The sequence below is a fragment of the Pteropus medius genome, unplaced genomic scaffold (assembly GCF_902729225.1).
Source record: "Pteropus medius unplaced genomic scaffold, Ma_sr-lr_union100, whole genome shotgun sequence".
NCBI lineage: Eukaryota > Metazoa > Chordata > Mammalia > Chiroptera > Pteropodidae > Pteropus > Pteropus medius.
Genome location: NW_024340699.1, coordinates 2665818 through 2688911, shown reverse-complemented (window position 1 = coordinate 2688911; position 23094 = coordinate 2665818). Strand labels below are relative to the sequence as shown.

Genomic DNA, 23094 nt, shown 5'->3' with positions numbered 1-23094 from the left:
TCTTTTCATATGCTTATCATCATCTATATATCTTCTTTGGTGAGGTATCTGTTCAGATCTTTTGCCTGTTTTTTGATTGGGTTCTTTGTTTTCTTGTTGTTAAGTTTTAACAGTTCTTTGTATATTTTAGATAACAGTTCTTGATCAGATGTGCCTTCTACAAGTCACATATTTTCTCCAGGTCTATGGCTTCTCATTCTCTTGACATTGTCTGTTGCAGAGTAGAAGTTTTTAATTTTAATTATATTCTGCTTATCAATCGTTTCTTTTATTTGATAGTTCCTTTGTGTTGTATCTTAAAAGTTCCCGCCATACCCAAGGTCATCTACGATCTTTTCCTATTATATCGTCTAGGAATTTTATAGTTCGCATTTTACATTTGGGTCTGCAATCCATTTAGAATGGATTTTTGAGAAGGGTGTAGAGTCTGTATCTAGATTCATGTTTTGCATGTGGACGTCCAGTTGTTTCAGCACCTTATCTCTTTGGTCAAAGATCACTTAACAGTATTTACGCAGGTCTATTTATGAGCTCTCTGTTCTGTCCCATTGATCTATTTGTCTCTTCTTTGGCCAACATCACACCGTTTTGATTACTGCAGCTTAATAGTAAGTCTTAAAGTCCGTGGTGTTTTCCTTCGACTTTGTTCTTCTCCTTAATGGTGTTGACTATTCTGACTCTTTTGCCTCTTCATATAAACTTTAGAGTCAGTTTGTCAACATCCACAAAAGAATTTGCTGGGCAGCCCTAATTTTAAGGGGAGTTTGTCCCAGTAGTCAGCGTCCAGAGCCCTAAGTCTACTAAGTTTGGGTTCTTCCTTTCTGGGCTTGGATAAAAGCTTTGGATTTTTAGAGATTTTTTTGTGTGTTTGCACATTGTGCACCTGGACCTAAGCCATGAAAAGTAATCACAGTCATAATCACAGTTTCCCATAGCACAAAGAATGCCATACCAGAGCTGGAATAATAGTGCTTGGCTCTCACCATAACACTAACAGTCCTCATCATAATCTTCATCATAAAATCATCTTATCTTTATTGAGCGCTAAGTGCAAAGCCCTGAGCTCAGTCCTTTGTATCATGTCACCAGTCCCTCTGAGGCAAAAGCACATATTACCATCCACTGAAAATATAGGTACTGAGAGGTTAAGTAACTTGTTCAAGTTTCACGCAGGGAGTAAGCAGTGAAGCCGGGACTCAAACCCACTTTTAACCCCTGCACAGCACTCATTCTCCCTGGCTTTCCCCTTCCACCCCTGGGTAACACGACCATTCTGGGCCTGACCTTCAGGCTTCCTGAAGGACAGCCCAGGTAAGCGCATCATCCTGCTTTGAGCAGGATGTCCTGGTAGAGGGACCGCCTCTACTCCAGTTCCTTGAAACCCTCCTTATGAAACCCACATACCTGAGAAATGAAGCCTTAAGCATTCTCTCCTCCCCGCTTCCACCCCCTGGCTTTTACCTGCTTCCTCATGGCCTCTGGTCAGTTACAACCCTCTCTTACTCTTTATTTACCTCTTAATAAGCCCTATCTCCTCTCAGCTGTCTAACATGGCACCACTTAATTTCTCCGGGAGGCGGAAGCTGACAGATGGCATCTTTGTCCCAAACCACACTGATTTGTCATATTTTTGAACAACAGTGAACATTCCATGAAACTAAAATAGCAGTCCATTCCCAGGTGTGGACTCACTGAGCAAGGAGATGATCAAGAGCATGTGGACACGTCCACCTGGGGCCGCCGTTCCAAACAGGCTAGATTAAGAAGGGAACGGTGTCCTCAGGCTGCGCCCAGCCCGCTTCTGGCCATGTCTAGGCATCATTCACTGCGGGAGCACGCCACTTTTCCATGTCACCTGTATTCTGGATTTGGCCACTCGTCACCTCCTTGGGCTGGATCCCCTAGGGCTGTGGATCTTTGCCTTTTCCACTCAGGTTCATGACCATTGAGGAGACAAAGTGGACCCAGCAGGCCAGGAAACCAGCACAACGTGGCCCAGCGCAAGAAGGAAATGTCCCTGATGTCGCCTTTTTTACTCCTAAAGTTCCTATGACTTTTGATTCTTATTCCATAACATGACTATATTTGGGTTAATATAAATATAACTATTTAAGTTATATGCCAGCTAAATTACTAAAACATACTTTTTTTAAACGAACACCCCAAAATCATGTTGATCCCATAGCTTCAGCACCCTCAGACACACACGACAGGACGTGTGCCTGGAGGTATGTGTGCCCTGTTGGGGAAGCACACCCCCGGATGTGGGCAACCCTGTCCTGGGGAGGGTGAGCCTACAACAGGGACTGAGAAGTGTCCTCACCACCACATGCCATCCTAAAGAAGAGAGAATTACATCTATAGGAAAGGCAGAGACGGTTGTTACCAGCATAGCAGTGACTTCCCTGGGATCCAAAGAAACGTAGAAGACAAAGACCGCTCTGACTTACAGCTTCTTAAGCGGCTCCGTCAACCTTGTGATACCTGTCATCATGATGCGAATTGACAAGACAACACTCCAGCCCAATTCATGGAAGTGACCGTTCATAAAGATGTATATACCATAAGCTCATCTCCGTAACTCTCCATCTTCTGTCCCCTTAGTTACCCACATCCCATCCTAAGCAGTGAAGCCCTTTAGTAGAAAAGGGAAGAATGAGGTCTGATGTTCATAGGGGGAGACGCTCTGGCCTCGCCCTTGACGTGCCTGCGTGTGCAGCTAGCATTTGCAGACCTTGACCAGCGTGCTGTGGACGTGTTGGCAGTTGGGATATTGCTCAGAGTCAAAGATGCTCTCATTAAATCCTGTCTCAAATACCATGTGGAATACTGAGATTATGGCAATAACTGATACCCCACCATCCCCAAAGGCATTATCCGATAGGACACAGATGTCAAAGGGGTAGGTGGAAAAGAAGATAGACAAGTCGAGTGATAATCCTTGTTCCTTGGAGCAATTTTGCTGCAATATTTAAAGATTCTTTAAAAAAAAAGCATGCTCTCATAAAGGGAGAGAGAAAAAGCAATAGAGAAAGCCAGTCACTCCTTTACCCTGTGAGATTTCCCATAGAAAGTATGATCCATTCCAGTTCCTTTAAAAAGCCTATACTCAGACATTTAACAGGTGTTCCCAGGGGTGCTCTAAAGAAAAAGACTCCTCTTTCTCTGAATCAGGGAGAGAGCATGAATGATTTGATAGTAACATTGACACTCCTGATGGAGTATCCACCCCAAATGCATCAATAAACAGAAACATGTATTTCTGAAATGACACTGAGGAATAAATCTTGGGGGACCGTCACTGTTCTTCACAGGGGGAAAAAAAAGTGATGTTGGGCAGAGAGGAAGCATAAAAGTAGCTGACGAAATGAAAAGTGCTTAAATATCTGTGACATACTTCTCCCTGAAAAGAAGAATTATTACTAAAAGGCTAGAGACGCATTGCCCCCAGTCCTCAAAAGTGGTCTCAGTGGCCATTGGAATGATATTGCCCATGACTCAATTTAGCCAGAGCACTCCAGAACCACAGGCACTTCCATAGGAGTCAGCGGGTCTTTAGAATTGCAAGGCTGCTCTCTAATTCCAAGGGCCTTGATCATTTTACAGACTCTAATCTGACCTCCCCTTGGCCTTCCAAAGGCAAGCATATTCATTTCAGGGGACTGGGAGAGTCCTCTGCAAGCATCTTTTATGACAAGGAAAATGGGGTCTGAGGAGGGCTTGCTTGGGATTCTCTAAAGCAGCAGTACCCAACCTTTTTGGCACCAGGGACCGGTTCTCCTCTGAGAATCTAATGCCTGATGATCTGAGGTGGAGCCGAGGCGGTGATGCTAGCAGTGGGGAGCGGCTGCAAATACAGATGAAACTTCACTCACTCGCCTGCTGCTCACCTCCTGCTGTGCAGCCTGGTTCCTAACAGACCATGGACCGGTACCAGTCTGCAGCCTGAGCATTGGGGACCCTTGCTCTAGAGGGTCCCAAAGAAGGGAGGTATCAACTCCCTTATCCTCCTCAGGGAAATCTATGAAGTCAAAGGAGAAAGGGAAAATTCCAGCCATGCCTCTTTTTCTGTGGAAGAGTGGGCTTGTCATACCCAAGGCAGCTCAGATTCTAGCAGAAACAGAAGCCATGACATGCCCAGAGGCGCTCAGCATCAGCAGAGAAGACCAGTAAAAGCTACCTCTCCAGGCCTGGCTGGACTTAGAGGCCCCCTGCTGCCAGCTGGGCTCAGTTAAAAGACCCTATGTGGGATATTGGTTTGGTTCTACATCTCACATTTAAAGAGGGACATTTCTAAACTCAGCCTGAGACAGAAGAGCCCACACATCTCCAGGAGAGATTTTGAAACTGTCACACAAGAAAAACTGAGGGCAACTGGAAAGTTAAATTTGACTTGGCATGTCCAAAAGTCTTCATAGAACACCCGATGAGTGCCTTAAGTTATTATGAAAATGGTAGAGGGTAGAATAGGTCCTGTTGACTGGGAGAGCAGAACTAGTTCAATATTTGGCTGAGCAGGAGGAGCTCCTTGAAATGCGACACACAGCCTTGGGTGGTGGCGTGTCCTTTTGCTGGCAGTGGAAAAATGGAGGAGGGAGGATGAGATCCAAGCAGTGGAAACTGTGTGATTTGGTGTCAAGTTGGACCCAGGCTCAGGCCCCAGCTCTGTTTCGTAAGACCTCAGAAAATCTTTCCTGCACCCTCAATTCTTCATAATAATATCTCCTCCTGTGGGTTATTATACAAGTACATGAAGTATTAATTAACACTAGTGCTTGGCATGGTCATAATGCTAAATTTGCCAACGTTGTTGCCACTGTGATTGTCTGAGCTTGATAAATTGGATGGGAAGAGAAAGTGCATAATTTCCTCAGATTCCTTCAGCCCTCTGATTTTGTCATTACTGTGGGTTCCATCCTGTCAAAGTTCCTGGTGCCATCTTTTTAATTCTCTGTCAGCCCAGAGTTTTCTACTTCAGCCCCTCTCCAGGTCTTCCCAGACAGAGACCTATATCCTCACCTCCCCTACTGCCACTCTCGCCCCATCTTTTCTCTACTGCAGTCCCTTGTGGCCCCGCTTTCTGCGGTGATAACTGGAAATGGCAGACTTTAAGAGCACATGCTAATATAATTGTGTGGTCAATCACCTTCTCCTTTCAATTTTTCCTCCTGATAGGAAGTGAGGACAGCACAGCACCCAGTCAGCCTCCGGCCATCAATCAAAACTCTAAATAATCATAAGGGCAGATCTTTTACTGGTGGGATTCCATAGATCATGCTTAGCTTTCTAGACAGATCATGGTGGTGGTCCTTTGGGGTCAGGTAAGATGCAGAGCAGTCTCATGACAGGCTGACTGGAAGATGGTTGCAGGTAGGACCTTACCACATTCACTCACTAATTTTCTGGAGAACCTTAGAACTCAATCTGACCCCTGTCTTTCTCCCACCCAAGAAAAGAGCAGAGCTATGTGCAGAGGTGCTGGAAGGATGTACGTGTGGGCGACTTCATCCAAGTGCGATGCAACGAGGTCATCCCAGCAGACATACTCCTCCTCTTTTCCTCGGACCCCAGCGGGATCTGCCACCTGGAGACCGCCAATTTGGATGGAGAGACAAACCTCAAGCAAAGGCGTGTGGTGAGGGGCTTCTCTCAGCAGGTAGGGTTCTTCCTGAGGTCTTCAACGGTAAGGTTAAGGGGAGAAGCAAGCTAGCTCTACTGGAAAGTTGACCCTAGTCGGGTGTGTAGAGGGGAAAGCAGTGGCTGCCTCCTTTTCCCAAACACTGGGGCGCCTTTAATCTTCCCAGCAGCCCTCTGATGTGGGTGTTATGCCCTTATCACAGACCAGGAAACTGAGGCTGACGGAGCTGGACTCAGAGCCCAGCCATCCCATTTATGAGCCGTCTCACCTTCGGCACGTCATTGCCCTCTCTCACCTTCATTCCCTCGTCTGGGGAATGGGCGCCAAAGCAGTACCTCTCCATAGGGTAGTTCTGAAGCCTAAACAATGCGTGTGTGAATGACGTAGCAGGAAGACACACACACGGTGAGAGACAAGTCAGCAGCTGGCAGCAGCTCGCATGGTGTTCATGGGCAGTGAGTGTTGACTGACCGAAAAGTGGACGTGATATTGCAATTTTCAATTTAAATTCCCCCCTGGAAGAGTTGATTTACAGTCCGGTACCTCTCTATACCCGTGAGAAAGAATGAAATTCTATTACTTCTCTCCACTCCGCCAGTCTTCGGCTGGAGAGAAATTGAGTGAAGGTCACATTCTTCACTCCACAAAGATTCTCGTGAGTTCTGTTATCTCAACTAACACTTCTCAAGAGGGGACCATTCGCCGTACTTCACTTTGCCTCGCAAAGCACCCAACGAACAGTTCTCATAAAACAGTTCTCCCTGTTCGCATGTTGATTCGGTCCTCAGGAATCTTTGTTCTCCTCCTGACAGTGAGACTAATAGCCATCCCATAGTTTTGCTGTGAGATTCAAATGAGATAGGAGAGTAAAGGGCAGACAGGCTTCGGTGCACGGGAGACACACAGCCCGCTGTCCTTTGCCGCTGCCTCCGCTGCAGTTGCCACACTGGAAACGGAACCCACCGTGACCGCGTCACGTCACTGTGTCGATATTACGGTGGCTCGGTCTGCCCCTCGGTCTCCAGGCTCTGTGTGAGCCAGTCACTGCACCCGGGGCTGGTCTCTGAGTTTTCTCGCCTTCGCTTGTCCTTGCCACTTTGACCGAATCACCCCAGTGTTCACAGAAAGGCAGGGCGGGATCCGGGTGAGTTCACAAAGCCACTTGACTCACAATGACAGGCAGTTTCTGGGCCTTATGCCTGCCCTTTAGAGCGGAAGTCTTTGACCACACCTCACAATAAGAAATATGCATCATGCGTGCGTGTGTGCACACCCCCCACGCACGTGTATGTGAGTGTGTAAGGCGGCCACCTCAGACTTACCACGTAACAGAGCATTCTGAGATTTTCTCTTGTATGCTGTTTCTCTCTCTCTTTTTTTTTTTTAGTCCTGGGAGCAGCAAGACTTGTATTTGCTCACAAATCTCCCTTTAGCGCCCCCCACCTCCTCATCACGATTCTGAGTCCTCTTTACTCTCTCTCGGGCAGCTATTTCTGTGTTGTTGGGTTTCAACCAGTCACTTTTCGTTTTGTCCTTGGCAACAGCTCCCAAGCTGTTTCTTGCATGTTAGTCAGATAGTTTGGGATTCGACTTGAGTGAAGAGCCAGATGAAGGGTCATTTACACTCCAGTGCTACCGACCAGCCAGTTTAATAGCATCTCTCAAACTCTAACCCAGAATTCTCATGGGGTGCCTGGGATAATGACTTAGCAAAAAAAAAAAAAGTAAATTCATTTGCAAAAGAAGGAAGATTTATGTGAGCTTGAATTTTTCCACAGTTTCTATTGTTTCAATTCTTGATTCCCCCCTACCTCACTTTGCTCATGCGTTTTTCCATTTCTATATAATAGTAGTAATAATATTTTTCTTAAGCCCTTACTAAGGGGCTTTGCATGATTACCTCATTTATTCTCACAAAAACTCAATGATACGGATGCTCTTATTATCCCCATTATACACATAAGGACACTGAGGCATAGAAGGTTAAGTAACTTGCCCAACGTCACTCAGCTAAGTATCGGAACCAAGATTCAAAGCCGGGTTCATCCAGAGTCTCGGCTCCTAAGGTTTCAGTAGCTCATCTCCTGGCCTTTTGACTATTATCTTGAGATTACCCAAAGATCCTTATTTGAGAGTACACATCTATCATTTTCAATATTCTTTCTACATATAAGGAGCAAGTGGCAGGAGGAATAAAAGTAGGCTTAGCCAGCTCCCTGGGGAAGAAGAATTTGGCTGCTCTTTGCTACCTTGCTTCTCCCTTGTGCCTTTAGTACAAAAAGATTCCTGAATGTGGATAGAATTCTCTCTGGCTGACTCTATCTATAGTATTTCTCAAACGTGTGGAATGAAAACATTGATGAGAGGTGCAAGATAAACACCCGTCTCAAGGTCAGGTAAGATCAGAAGGTAATAGGTTACAAGTTTGCAAATGTTTTGTACTGCAGGACTTCTCAGATACTTGATAATCCCCAAGAGGAGAGGGGCCAGCTACCAGTAGGTAGCATTTCTAAACATTTAACAACAGAAACCTTTTATTCCAAGGAACATACCCCAGTACCATGCAAAAGAGGTGAGATGACAACTTAGGGATTCGTCCCCAGTAGTTTTTAAAATGTTCATGCCTCCTTCTCCATCACCACCACTAAATCATGATTCAATATGGAGTAGGGGCCTGAGCATGCATATTTTTTTAAATAACCTAGATACGAACCTACCACCACCTCCTTGAAAACCTGTACAGCAAAGGGAAGATGCCACCTTGGGCACTTCCATGAGAACAAAACTACCATCTATGGGCTTCTTACAGGTGCTAGTGCTTTTGCATGCATTGTCTCTTTCAGTCCTTGTAAGCACCCTGTGAGGTAAATATTACGATTCTCATTTAAAAGATGAAAATTTCGAGGTACAAAAAAGGCAAATGTTACCACTTGTCTCAGAGAAGATTTTGAAGACGTCCAAATATGGTTTTTTGGGAATTAATATCTTATAAGTATTAATGGCTTTCGTTACCTTGTTTTTCCTCTAAATCCCCGTTGTCTGTGAGACCTTCACTTCGCCCAAAGGGTTTTACTAACCACAGAGATTTCTAGAAACTCCCACCCCACACATACACCCAACATTCATTTTCACCATCTCGTGAATGATGAAAGATATTCTTTTTTTTTAACATTTTTTTTAATGCCTACGGCACCTGGTCTTCCTATCTGGTCTCCCGTCCAAGTACTAACCAGGCCTGACCCTGCTTAACTTCCAAGATCAGACATCGGGCTTGTTCAGGGTGGCATGGCCGAAGACCATGGACCATGGCTCCACTGGGACATGAACCCAGGACCTTCTGCGTGTAATGCAGATGTGCTAACCGCTACGCTATGGAACCACAGAAAGATAGTCTAATTCAAAGTCAATAAGACAAACTTTGTCCCAGCTCTTGCAGACCAGCATTTCTCAAGGTGGAGTCTGCCAAACCCTTATCCCAAGAGAGAGTTCTTGAGAAACAAAGCCCTTGGTCAAATCCGACTGAGAGGCTTATGTGCCGTGGCCCCCTCTTGGTGTTCCAATGTACATTATCATGCTAAGGTCTCTGAGAAGACTTGCAGTCTGGAGGCTGGTTAAATCCTCGAACGCTCAGCTTTCCAAACTTATTTAAGCTCAGAGCCGGTTTTGGAGACAGTAATTTTTAGCATTCTTATGGCAATTTGGGGCACATGTAAACCCGGATTGTGGGACACACACAATCACAACAAGGAAGGAGGGACAGAGATGTTGACGATCCTCATGGCTTAGCAGTTCATTCTTCCCTTTGCTGTCTACACTCAGATGAAATTGTAACAATGACAGAGCTTCTCAAAAGTCTTCCCTCCGTTACAGGGCACATCATTCTGAAGGTTGCCAGAGAGTTAGTTTCAAAATCCTTTTCTCAGAATTCAACTTGCACCAAGCCAATTTTTTTTTTTCAGTTGTAACTTTTATTGTGATGGGCCATCTTAGAATTCACAAAATTATTGACTTGTTCCTGAAATATTTATTCCCACATTTCATTACTGGGGAAAGGGCAGAAAGGGAAGGAATCCAACATTAGAATTATGCTACTGCGCCTAGCAGGCAAGAGGATGTCGTTAGAGAATTGTACAGTTTTCTCTTTGGTGACATTCTGATACCTGAAACCTCTTTTTTTTTTAAAAGATTTCCAAGATAGGTAAACCTGAGAATGAGTATGTGCCATTCATTTTGGCAAATGGAGCATTTACCAAAGAGTCAGAAATAAATTCTCCTAATTAGTATTTCAGATCAAACACATTTCTCGTGTTAAAGAACAAAATTCAACTGAGTAAACTTGAAGATCTAACTGGTTTTATTAAGAGATTTATGAATTCAGCAGCACCCCATCTAGCAACTGGAATGGAGCTCTGAGGGGCCGTGCGAGATGGAATGTTTTTGTAGGAAGAGGTGGGGCAAGGGGGCTAGTAACAGAAGAAAAGGATTACTTTTGAGCCAGGACATCTTTTGGGTTTTTATCATGCCAAATGCCTCTTCTTTCTGTGGGAGAATAGAGAGTTTCCAGTGTGAGGGATTACCTCATTGGTGTTGGCCGGGAAATTTCAGACTGGTTAATTAAGATTAGATTTTGGAAGAGGCTCAACAGTTAGGTCAGATATTAAATGTGGTTTTAGTAGCATGGGCTTTATCACAAGTGACACCATTTGGGGCCTGTGGTTTTCTCTTCATCATCACCTATTATCCAAATCACTGAAGCCTGAATTCTAATGAAGCGTGTGTGTTGGTTATTTCCTGGTGGCACCCAAGAACTTGCTCCATCAAGTGAAGCCCAGACTAGCCTCTTCAGTGTCACTGGAGAGAACTGTGGAGTCTCCCACCCTGCCCCAGACTGAACCAGAATCTGCATTTTAACGAGATCCCAGTGTGGTTTATGTGCACGTGAAAGTGTGAAAGCACTGGCCTGGGCATCACAGATTCATGTAATAGCTGTGTTTACCTGTTTACTGTCCAAGTTAAAGGGCTCTCCTCCTTCATTAGCTTGCATTCCTCTGATGGGTAGTGCTTTTAAGCCGTTCGCTCAATTGGGAATCACCATGGTAGCCTGGATCTCTGAAGTGAAAGTGTGTGCTGATTTTAAAGTATTTGGGCAGAGAAACACTTTGCTGACAGATTTGAGGTGGGAAAGGGGGTCATTTATCGCCATCCCACTTCAGTGTTGGTGCACCTCAGATGAAGCAAAAAGTAGCTAGCTGCCTGTCCTGAGAACCAGAGGAAAAAAATCCTCTTTCCTGGTGTATTCTGTAATGGGACCTGCCCCTAACAGGCTGTTCTAAATTTCCTTTAACAATGATACCTGGTCTTCCTACCACTGCTTAAATGTTGATTAGAGATCATGTTTTTTAGGGTTCTATTACTATGGGATCTACATGATAATATACTATTAACAAAGTAATATCAATAGATACCTTGAGTGGGCATATAACATAGGCACGGGCAGTTCTTCTAAGTGTGTATACCTATTTCCATTTCTACTCCTAAGTAACCTGATGAGATAAGCACTTTGATTATCCCCATTTCACAAATTAGGCAAGAGCAGTTAAGTCGCCCTGCTAGCAATTGACTCAGCTCAGATTTAAACTCAGGCAGTGTTTTTATTTTCTTCCTTTTTAAAAATTTTTTATTATGAAAAATTTCAAGTATATACAGAAGTAGAGAGAATAATATGATAAAGTTTATGTACCTATCACTTAATTTCAATAATCAACTCATGATCAATCTTATTTTAGCTATGTCCCCACCCTCTTCTCTCTGCAAATTATTTTGAAGCAAATCTTCAGTATTATATTTCACCTATAAACATTTCAATATCTACCTCTCAAGGATAGAGGGTTTTTAAAAAATATATTATTATACCATTGTCATACCTAAAACATTAGCACTAATTCTGCAATATCAACTTTGGAATTAGTGTTCAATGTTTTCAGTTTGTTTGAAACAGGATCCAAATAAGGCCAAATACTGAGATTAGTTTTTTAAATTTCTTTTACTCTATAGGTTCCCTATTCTACCTTTTTTTTTTTACATATTTAGTTTTTGTTGCTAAATAAACCAGGTTTTGTATGTCTTGTAAAATCTCCTATAGTCTTGATTTCACTGATTACATTATCTTCCTATGGTGTCATTTGACACATTTCTCTGTACTACATATTTTTAAAACTGGTAGCTAGATCTAGTACCTAAATCAGATTCCAGTTAGATTTGTGTTTGTGCATGTTGATGTCAGGGTTACATGAGTTAACTCCCTAGCATCCTTCAAAGGTGACCGATGAGTTCTTTTTTATGAACTCATGGATTTAGACGTATTTGATGGATATAAAATCAGTGCAGTTATTATCTTTATTGATTGCCCCATCTTTAGCCAGTGGGAACGTCTTCAAATTGACTCCTGAGTTCTTGTGCCATGACCTCAGTAGTCTTACTTTGATACCTAAAACTAATGTTATATGCAAATTTTACTTCAACTTAACAAAAAAAAAAAAGATTTCAAGATTCAATTTAGTCAATATTGGTCCACTGGAAAAAAGGGGAACACAGACTGTAAAAATCCTTGGTCTTCTTCCCACAGCCCTCCAGCCCAATCTATGTGCTTCTGTGGGAATCCCTCCAGCAGGCAGAGAGACCCAGGGTGATTGCCTATGCAGACCATTTCCTCATCCAGATCAGAGGGGAAAGTAACTGCCAGTCACTCTGTTGCGGCTTATCTTGAAAAGAACTCAGACCTGAAAGCAGGAAGCTTATCAAGTGCTGGTAACTGTCATTAGTTTTCAGATAGGATTCTCAGAAATCAGCAAGTTGTTTAATTTGTATGCCAGGAAGGAGACCTCTGTCACCTGGTTTAGCAGTGGGGTGTGAAGAACATTTCCTTCTACATTTATCCAAACTAGTATGCTTTTAAAAAAAAAAAAGAAAGAAAGCAAAATTTTAAATAGTATTCTTGCAGTGCATCTCTTGTATAGCTGCCGGGTGGGCGTGGATTGTATACCCTGGAACCCCTAGTCCTCGCCGAGTCCTCGGAAGTGCTCTGCAATGGGGTTGGGGGAGGGGTGCAAAACAGACTCAGCTGCACAGAAATATGGTGACTCTTGGTTCAGCTCTTCTTTTTCGCAAAAATCACTCAGAGTAAAAACTCAGGAAACAATGTGTGTTCGAGGAAAGAGATTAGCTGATTTATCTTTCTTCGATTACACAGTCTTTCTCAAATATTTCCTAATGGCCATGGAGGGCTTTCCAAGTGGTCTAAGTTGTACTTCTTGTCCTCTAAGACCTTAAGACTATAAGTCCTTTTTTTTTTTAATGTAAAGACCCCTGTGACTATCAAAAAAAGTTGATAACCCCCTAAACCTTCCTCCCTGAAAGTATTTGACCTTTCAGAGTCCATTATTTTTTAAAAAGTAAATCAAAACAAAGTTTTTATAAATTTGATAACTTTTTTTAAATGGACTTGTGATTTACCAATTTCAAGAATTCCTACAGAAATGGAAAACCATGTATATGTGAGACTCATTTCTACTCTGTCTACGTGGGAATTTGTAGACTAGTTGCAACACTTGATCTACCAACCGACTTATTGAAACAGCTTGGTATTTGACAATCCAAAGCATAAGACAAGCTCCAAGTAAGTGGTATGGAGATAAGAATTGTCTAGGTTTAAAGGAAAGAGAGACTGCTATGGTCTGTGGTGGACAGATGGGCCCTTAAGAGTTGTAACCCTTCAACCTGGCAATGAAAGTTTAAGAGAAACATCACTGTGGAAAACTTGCAAAGACATGAAAAAGGCCCAGAGGGCTTGCTCTGTGGACAGACAGCATTAAATGCTTACATCAACCAAAGAACAGTGCACACTTTAGAACCAGACAAACCTGGATGTTCATTAGCTGTGTGACCTTGGGTAAATTACTCACTATAATCAGTGCTTAGTTTTCTCTCCAATAACGTGGGGATAACCTGTCCTGAACATGTCACAGAAGAGTTGGGAAGATCAAATAAGATCAAGTATATAAGGGGAAGTATTTTATGAACTGTAATTTTACCAGATTAATAAACACCATTATATTTTTAAGGGCCCAGATATGCCCATGCGACTGAGGAGGCCATGTGTTGATTAGGATTCTTTTTTTGCAAGCAAAAGAAATGATCTAACGCAAGCAAAACAAAATTATTAGAAAAATGTGGTGGGAGGTGGGGCGGAAGGGAAGACGCACACAATATGGCTCACGAAATCAAAGGAAATTTGAAGACAGACTCAGAAAGAACCAGGAAATGATGCAGTGGGAGAAATTGGGAGCAGTGATTACTTAATGGCCTCATTTGTTTTTTTCTTTCTTGAGTCATTCCGCTCAAGTCAAAGTCCCACAGTGGGAGAATCTGGTGGGCAGGGCATCTAGATTTACATTCCCATCAAGATTACAAACCAAGGAAGAGAGTTTCCCAAAAGGAAGTTAAAGGATTGTTAAAGAAAGGAAAGTAGAATGTGTTCATATGTTCGTGAATTTATGTAGTCATGTGTACAGACCAACTTGAGATCAGTTGTGAAGAACAGAGGAAATTAAGCCTAGGAAAATAAAAGTTGAGGCTAGTAAAATAGAAATGGCCTATTCCAGTTACTGGAACATATTTCAGCCTGTTTGCTTCACCTTGGCCTTCCCAGTGATTCTGGGAAGATGAAGCTCACTGCATCTGGGCCATAGGTCAGTGAGGAGTACCTTATCCTGAAGAGTCATTACACACTAACACTTGGCTGACTTTCCTTTGCTGTCATAGATACCACCATTGATAAACTGGGAACTTTGAGTTGTTTTATGGCCGCAATAATTGATTTGTGTCAATATTCTCTTCCTTCTCTCTGACGCTCTCTCACTCCTTCTGTGGTTCATATATCATGGATATTCAGTAAATGCTTGAATGTATAAACAAATGAATGGGAGACTAGTCAGGCCCTTGTTGGAGAATTAAAGGAAATGGCATGTATAAAATACTTAGTTGGTTCTTGGCATATAATAAGCACTGAAATAAGTGTTTGCTACAGCAATAATAATTACAATAAGAGGAGGAAGAGGAATAAGTATGATGGTAACAATGATGATGACAGTGATGATTATCACAATTGGCTTTGGATGCCAATAATAGGAACTGTAATCCTGGCTCTGTTACTTACCAGCCATGATACAGTTGCTTTCTTGTGAGATCGTAATGACAGGTGTCTGGCACATATCAGTGCTCAAGGTGAGTGGGTCTGGCCTGAAGAAAACAGAGACACACACTCTCCTCTCTGGAAGGGGTTTATCTTTTCCTGGACCCTGATGGTTCCCAGGCCATTTTGTTGTTTGTGAGACTTCCATCGAAGACAGTGCCTAAGAAAAAAGGCTGGGTAGAAAGGAAAGTTGATTGGGTGGGTTTCGTCCACAAGCTAAGGAAAGCTGTGGGGTAGTGAATCCGAAGGGAATCAAAAACTCCAGATTAAAATAAGGACATGTCAGATTTAGAATGTGTGGCAATTCCTTCCTGTCCTCGGGTTCTGCTAGCATCCCTTGGAGTTGGCTACAACAAACCCTTCAAAGCAAGAATTTGATGGGCTGTCTTTAGAGATAGCAGAGCCCATGTGCCCCTCTCCACAGCCCATCCTGGGGAGGGAGGATGCCCAGGGAACAGGTAGCTAGAAAAGGTGAGGTCACCTCTCCATGAAGAGAGGCAGACAGAGAAAGGACCCAAGGCCAATGCCCAGAAGAAAAGCAAAATAAGGGACATTTCAGGAGGAAGGTCACTGGAGAGCCCCAATGAGAGACAACAGGGGCAAACTTGGTCATTGCCGGGATCTACCAGGCCCAATTAAACAGATGACAGGGACTCCCTGCAGCAGGATCATTAGCTCTCAGAGCCCGCTGTCACTCCTATCTGAAATGAGTTTGGATTGAGAAAGCCAGCAATGAGCCGAGTGGTATGGATCAGGAGAGAAGCACATGGCTTAATCAGGGGCATGAAAGCAGCTGACAAATTACAGCCTGATTTGTCAGCATCTCAGAGCTCGGCAAGTGTTTGTCCCTGAAAGAATCGATACCTGGAGGGAAAAGGGACATATTTTTAGGAACTTCTGGATGGGTAATTTATTTCAAGTGACTGGAGAGTTTATTTATGTCGGTGCCCCCGCAGATACAATGGACAGTATATTTACACGAAGCCAGAAAATGCTGTCATTTCTTCTAATCAATTTGTTCCTTTGAACAGCTGTACCTTGAAGCTTTCAGCCATAAATTCACTCCCCATGCTGAAAGCTCTACACAGGAAACCATTTCTCTAGCATGCCTTCCTTCTGTGTGCATAGCATGTTACACCTTTCATGACTTTCCCGCATGGATTCTATCTTTGGGGGCACTGATGAAATCACAGCACAGGGAAGGAGATGTTAGTCTCATTCTACAGACAAGGAAACTGAGGCTCAGGAGATGAACACAGCAGTCGTCAATGTGGGGTAGAATTAGAAAGCGGGATTTCCCACCCCCAGCTGTGTCTTCCCCCCGTTGGACCGTAAGAGATTATACAACTAAAATACCTAATATAAGAGAAAATGTGGAGAGCCAAGGATGTGTTCAAAGTATTTTCCTACTCTGTACAATAATTGTAGGCTTGAAAATAAACACTATGGGTAAAGCTTTCATCACAGCATCTGACAGAAATGAGAGTACAGTAAATGCTATTTATTTGTTTTGCGAGCAACTGTTTTCACAGCATTTTTACAATAACAAAACAAATCGAAACAACATAAATGTTTAATAGTGAAATGACAAAATATGGTGGCATTCATACAATAGTTTTCTATGCAAATGTTAATAAAGATGTAGAAAATTTTAATAACATGTGAAATGTTCAAGGTAAACATCATCTCAATTTTGAAATGCATAACTGTATTTCAAAATGTATAACGGTCCACACAGAAATGTGTGAGTATATACATCTGTATTTTTTTAACCCCTGAGTATTATATACACAAGGATATTACTTGGCTATCTCTAGGTGGCGTGTTATATAATCTCTTCTTTTTGATCATCTATTTCTGTGCTGCCCAGTGCAGTAGCCACTAGCTATATATAGCTATTTAACTTTAAATTAATTAAAATTAAATAAAATTTCAAAATCAATTTTTTTGTCATCCTATTACATTTCAGTAGCCACATGCAACTAGTGGCCTCCGCATTGGACATCGCAGACTTAGAACATTTCCTTCATTGCAGGAAGTTCTACTGGACAGTGCTGGTCTAGGGACTCGACCCCAGGCCTGACAAAGAAGTGCAGTCTCCCACCTTTTCTCTGCCGTGCATCCCAACTTCATTCGCATCTACTTTCTCCTTAATGAACCTTTCACTTTTTCTCCTCACACGTTACAACCATCACAGCGTGGCAAAGCAGAGATTACCTTATTTGCAATGGTTCTAACAATGATTAGCTTCCAGTGATCCTATTAAAACTAGATCCCTCTTAATAACTTCGTGACATCCTCTCTCCCACAGGAGGTGCAGTTCGAACCGGAACATTTCCACAACACCATCGTGTGTGAGAAACCCAACAACCACCTCAACAGATTTAAGGGTTATATGTAAGTATTCAAAGCCTGCATGCTGCTAGTAAATATCTCCTCTGCAGCTAGAAAGCTTTTTTTTTTCTCTCGAAATGGCCAAACATATAAGCATCAGGTCCTGAGGAAGTTTATTTCTTTTTATCAAAAAAGGCTAGACAAACCTAGTTGTGAAACTTTCCTTTTTCTTTTTTTTTTTTTTTTTTTTTTGCTAGAGTGACAGTTAATTACCTCACAGGGTTAAATTTGCTAATTTTGTTTTTAGAACTCTGGTGAAATAGCATCAAAATCAAGACCACACTCTGATTCAAGGGAGGCGATTTTATTTAATTAAGATTGGTTTTCTGAAAGAGACTGTATTGCCTTGTAGGTAAGAACAAGGACACTGGAGTTTGATAGACCAAGGTTTGAAGCCAGATGCTGTCACTGACAAGCTGTGTGACCTTGGGCAAATTAATTAACCTCTTTGGGCTTGGTTTCCACATCTGTAAAGATTATAATATCTACATCATAGGATTTTTCTTTTCTGAGAATTGAGTTGTTTATCATATGCGAAGCCCTTAACACAGCGACTGACAGAGTAAATATTCAGTTAACGGTAGCTGCTACTGCTACAATTATTGTTATTAGTATTCTTCATCTTTCTTTTGGCCTGAGAATTTTACTGTATTTCTGCTCCCACATCAGACTACTGGTCTTACTGCAAAAACCAGCAGTGGTAACAGATACAAATAATTGCCCTTACATAGTGCTTTAACGGTTTTTAGAATTGTTTCACGGAGTATATCATCTCATTTAATCTGTCCAACAAGCCAGATAAAAATGATCCTCATTAATCAGACAGGGAATCTGATGCTCTAAGACTTATCAAGATTCACCCTGAGGCACCCAGCAGGTGTAAGACAAAGCCAGGACTTGAGTGCAGGTCCTGTCACGCCGACCCCAGTGCTTCCCATGGTCGTGCAGTACAGAGCTCAGGCCTGTTACTGCGACTTCCACAAGTCTTGGAGTGATGTCTATGCTTTCCCTCCACCCATGTTTTTTCTCAGGCCACAGGGGATGTCATGAGGAGCAATATGAGAGGGGAAAGGGTAAGAACAATACAAGAGAAATAGCAGCCATTAAACACAAATGAATTTTCTGAAGCACAGAGAGCGCAGATGGAGACAGAGAAGGGGATGAACTCCTGGGAGAGAGGAGGATTCGCCACAGGCATCTGGCAGGGTGGAGCTTCCACCTGCCCCATCAAGGGGTCCACCCCTCGTGCCTGAGGTCTGTGGACTGAGTTCACCCCAAGTCACTGGTGCCTGGAGTCATTTTTCTATAGCCTCATTGCTGGGTTTCGATTTGTTATCTTTCTGCCCCCAAACAGCTTGTGCCAGCAGCCTTGGCCTCATTGGTGAGCACTAGAAGTCCAGTCGGTCAGCCCAGAAGCCAACCACGGTACGGTGGAGAATTCTCCACTGTGGTCCTGCATCCCTTTAACTCTCTGAGTGAAGATTAGGGGTGTCAGATAGGAAAATGCAAGTTTTAAACAAAAAAAAAAACCTCTATAGTGCTTGGTTCTCAATCAGGGGTGATTCCTCCACTTCCCCTACCCCCCAAGGGGGTCTTTACAATGTCTAGAGACATGTTTGATTGTCACAATTAGGGAGAGGTGCCGCTGGCATATAGTGAGCAGAGAGGCCAGAGAAGCTGCCAAACATCCTACAAAGCACAAGCCAGACCCCACAACAGAGAATGAGCCCACCCAAAATGTCAATAGTGTCAAGGTAGAGAAAGGCCGCTCTAGGGTCAGTAAAATAAAGCATCCCTATAAACAAGGAGGGCTTAATAGAAGAGCAGCCATGAGATAGCAAATTCTCTCCTACCATCCACTGAAAAGGAATATTACAACCAGGAGAAGTAGAAGCCGTTATCATATGTTATCACCTTAGAGCAGCATAAAAATGTCCTTTCAACCAGTGTCAGGCCAGAATAATGGCCAGACACTGGGTAATCAGTGGTGAATTGGACCCAGAATTTTCTAGTGTGAGTTGGAAAACTACCGGGCTCCTTGAGGCTAGAACAAGGATAAAACTATCCTGCCTTGGGAAGCCGCCCCCAGTGCACTGCACACGGGGCCACCGCCCACCTCCTGTAAGGTCTGTTTATTTTGTAAGAGACAAGCAAGAGGACAGTCCAGGAGCAAGGCCGAGTGAGAGACGGAGCTCGAACGAACGAGGGCTGTGAGCTGCCCTTCGTCACTCACCTCACTGTACCAGCGGGAACTGCACCCACAGTTCTGCTGTGTTCTCGGACGTTCAGCTTGTGCGGTTCTGGTCCCAGCAGCCAGGTGACAGTGAGCATGTGAACACAGCCTAAAGGGAACACAACTAAGTCCCTGTGGGGCCAGAAGCCAGTTCCCTCATAAACTATTTTGAGGCTTTTTCAGCAGAGTTCTGCTTTTTGGAGGGTAAGCGACGATCTCGTTAAGGCTGGGTAATTCCCCACCAGACCTCCCAAAAGCGATGAAGAGTTGCACTTGAACATGGAGATTAGATTCCCAGTTAATATCGCTCTTCTGAAAAAGAGGGAGGAGGGGGATCGTGTTCACTCCACTTCTGGTTATGCGATGCCGCGGAGACATCATCGTGACCAGTGAGAGCATGGAGGCCACCCAGCCACTCTCTGACTTTCTTCGTCCCCAGGGAGCACCCTGACCAGACCAGGACCGGCTTTGGCAGTGAGAGTCTTCTGCTTCGAGGCTGCACCATCAGAAACACCGAGGTGGCTGCTGGCATTGTCATCTATGCAGGTCATTGTCCCTGGACAGCTTCTTCTGCCCTTTATTCCCCTCCATCCCCTCCTCCAAATCCAGCTCCAGTCGGTAGGAACTCACATTAGTTCTGAGAGGAAGAGTTACGTGACTTCCCGCTTCTCAGCTAAGCAGGCTGAGGATGGGATCGCAGAGGCTCTGCTCACTCGGTCCCCAGGAGATATAATTAGATTCCACATCACCATCACCCAACTGTATAAAAGACAAGAGGGCAACCCCCACACATGCACCTCTCATGGTTCTGCTGCACTAACAACATAGCCTCACCGGACGTGACCACTCCAGCTTGGGTGCCCCGATTTCCTCATCTCCCGAGGTTAATTCCACATAAGCCACAGTCAGGTATCCGCAGTCCAACTCCAACTCTAGAGCCCATGTTCTAACCAATACACCATACTGCCTCCACCTTAAGTCCAATTCTTGCCGAAAGAACAGAGGAATCTCAGAAGGTGAGGAGCAGGTGTGTGCAGAGGGGGATCCCAGGACCCCTTGTACGGGGCGAGCCTGAGGCGGGCAGGAAGCCGCAGTCGGCCTGCCCTCCCTGTGCTGCAGGAACCCCTCACCCCTGCAGTGGCTTGAGTCTCATTTAATAAGCCTAGAGTTTGCTCGGTCCTACTGTTCTGTGGCCACTTTAAATCTACCGGGCAACCAGCTAACCAGCGCTAAACCCCATTCACTGCTGGAGCTGATATATTGGTTTCCTTTAATTTTGCACAGAAAAATGTGTGACTGGTGTTTTTCTTAATTCAACTGCTAAGGAGTACAGCATGGTAGTTAAAGACGTTAGCATCCTGGAAGGACAGGCTCTGTCTAAAGACAAAGTCTCAGAGGGCCTCCCAGCTCTTCCCCGTGCAGCTTGGGTACCACGGGCTGGTGGGAGGAGAAGGAGGCTGGGACCCAGAGCCCTGCGTTCCCAGTGCGGCTCTGGTGTTCGTTTATTCTTTCGCTTTGGGCAGCTTCCTTCTGCTTTTCTCTAGCTAGAAAAGAGAGTAACTGGATGAGATTGGTAGTTTTCAAATTTTGTTGTCCTTTCTTTGAACAAAATTTTATGCATGACTTCGAGACAAGAGTGGACTTGCGTGGGTTTCTCGCGGGTGGAGGCCGCTGGCCCCGAATGCTCTCGCACACGCAACACCAGCAGCTTAGGCAGAGAAACAAAGGGACATCACTGGCCTTCCCGCCCTAGGGCCTTGGCACATATTGTTTCCCCAGCCTAAAACCCTTTCCTCTCAACTCTTCCTTTTCCCCCGCAAGGCTCTCTTAAATGTCACCTCCTCTGAGAAGCCCTCCCTGACCATGATCTCTAATATCTCTTATTTATTAGTCCCTTGTTTGTTCTTTATTTCATGGGACTTATTAATAACTGCAGTTATCTAATTTGTTTCCTTGTGTGTTTTCACCAGAAGGTGAGTCATCTGGCTTAGCCACCATATTCCACCACTAGCCCATAACACTGCTTTTGTGCAAATCAGGAAAAGATAGCCCTTCCTCAAGACAGCTTATTGTCATTTACCAGAAATGGGTCCTAATAAACTTACAAATCTCTAACAGCTGTGAAGCGAGGACGACCTCCGGAGTTATGCAGAGCGCAATCTGTGCGTGGTAGCTCTGTCACTGCCCCTCAGTGTCTGGCACGTAGGGGATGCTCCATAGATACCTGCGGACAATCGTGCGAGGCTCCTCCGGCTGTTCCCAGCACCCTCCCTGAGGCAGCCGAGAGAAGGAAGCCTCTCTTTTACTGTAAGCTCCTGTGACAAGAGCTGGGGGGCCGCGAGGCAAACGGGCCAAGGCACTGATAGTCTCATTCTCTCTTCCAGGCCACGAGACAAAAGCCATGCTGAACAACAGCGGCCCCCGGTACAAACGCAGTAAGGTCGAGCGACGCATGAACACGGACATCTTCTTCTGCATCGGCCTCCTCTTCCTCATGTGCCTCATCGGAGCTGTAGGTATGGAATGTTCTGGAAAGAACAACACACAGTAATCTTTTTGGGGGGACCAGTTGCTTCAACTCTCTGAGCCTCAGTTTCCCCATCTATAAAATACACTTCATAAAAAAATGAAGCCAACCCTGCACTTTAACAGGGCGCTAACGAACTCAGACAAGCTCGCAAATACCTCCTGAAAGCATTATGTACTCGAAATAGTAGGACTGTCATCCACCATTTATTTGTCCGAGAAATGCCTACCTACCCAGGCCCTCTATTCAGGTGAGAGGATAACAAGGCGGGCCGGGGGAGCTCCTAGCCCAGCAGGTGGACAGGCTCAGTAATAAAATCCGCACCCCCAGCGAGGACCACACACAAGGGCTGTCTTTGTTTCCTGCTGCTCCTGAAAAAAGTGAATGCACACTTAGTGGTCTAAAACAGCACAGATCTATTCTGTTAACTCGAGTTCAGAAGTCCAACGTCAGTGCTACTATAATAAGATCGAGGTGTCAACAGGGCTGGCTCTTTCCAGAGGCTCTAAGGGGAGAACCTCATCTTTGAAGAGTATTATTCAGACCTCTGCTCACATGGTTTTTCTCCTTTGCTGCGGTAGTATCTCCCTCTGCCTCCCTTTCATAAGGACACTTGTAATTATATCATTGAGCCCACCAATAGATAACCCAGGATACCTTTCCTCATCTCAAGATCCTTAGCTTGTTCACGCCCACAGAGTTCCTTTTGCCATTTAAGATGGCACATTCACAGGGCCCAGGGATTCGGGGGTGGGCACCTTAAGGGGCCATTATTCACTCTCCTACAGGTATTATGGGAGCACAGGTATTATGGGAGGAAGGAAGGAAGTCTTCCTTAAGGAGGCAGCTGCTAGAGCTGAATCCCATTCGCAGTAGGCATTTGCCAGAGGCGGTAGGTGGCAGGGGCAGACAACTGGTCCAAAGGAGAATCATTTTAGTCCTAGGTGCAAGACCAGGCCTGATTAGAACCAAGCTCCGCCCAAGCTCCACCACGGCTCTGTGGGGGGCGGCGGGGGACACAGACGAGTGACCCCAACCGTTTAAGTTGATCT

At 44.3% G+C, this 23094-nt stretch overlaps 1 protein-coding gene, 1 long non-coding RNA gene and 1 pseudogene across 8 annotated transcripts in view; 1 reads left to right on the top strand and 2 right to left on the bottom strand.

The window, feature by feature from the left end:
- Positions 1 to 23094, top strand: part of ATP10B (ATPase phospholipid transporting 10B (putative)) — a 135486-nt gene that overhangs the window by 59680 nt on the left and 52712 nt on the right. For all 6 annotated transcript variants that reach the window (XM_039877200.1, XM_039877190.1, XM_039877159.1 and 3 more), the window contains 4 exons: positions 5452 to 5656; positions 17200 to 17285; positions 19955 to 20061; positions 21900 to 22031. In XM_039877200.1, coding sequence (XP_039733134.1) covers positions 5452 to 5656; positions 17200 to 17285; positions 19955 to 20061; positions 21900 to 22031 — 530 coding nt within the window. The remainder of the gene's footprint in view (positions 1 to 5451; positions 5657 to 17199; positions 17286 to 19954; positions 20062 to 21899; positions 22032 to 23094) is intronic.
- Positions 8820 to 8935, bottom strand: LOC120616975 (uncharacterized; annotated as a pseudogene).
- LOC120614372 (uncharacterized) overlaps positions 21183 to 23094 on the bottom strand; it is a 120269-nt gene continuing 118357 nt past the window's right edge. The window contains exons 3-4 of one of the 2 annotated variants that reach the window (XR_005655944.1): positions 22272 to 22413; positions 21183 to 22043 (exon numbers count right to left, since the gene is read on the bottom strand). This is a non-coding gene — a long non-coding RNA (uncharacterized LOC120614372). The remainder of the gene's footprint in view (positions 22044 to 22271; positions 22414 to 23094) is intronic. The other variant, XR_005655947.1, reaches the window with a different exon arrangement.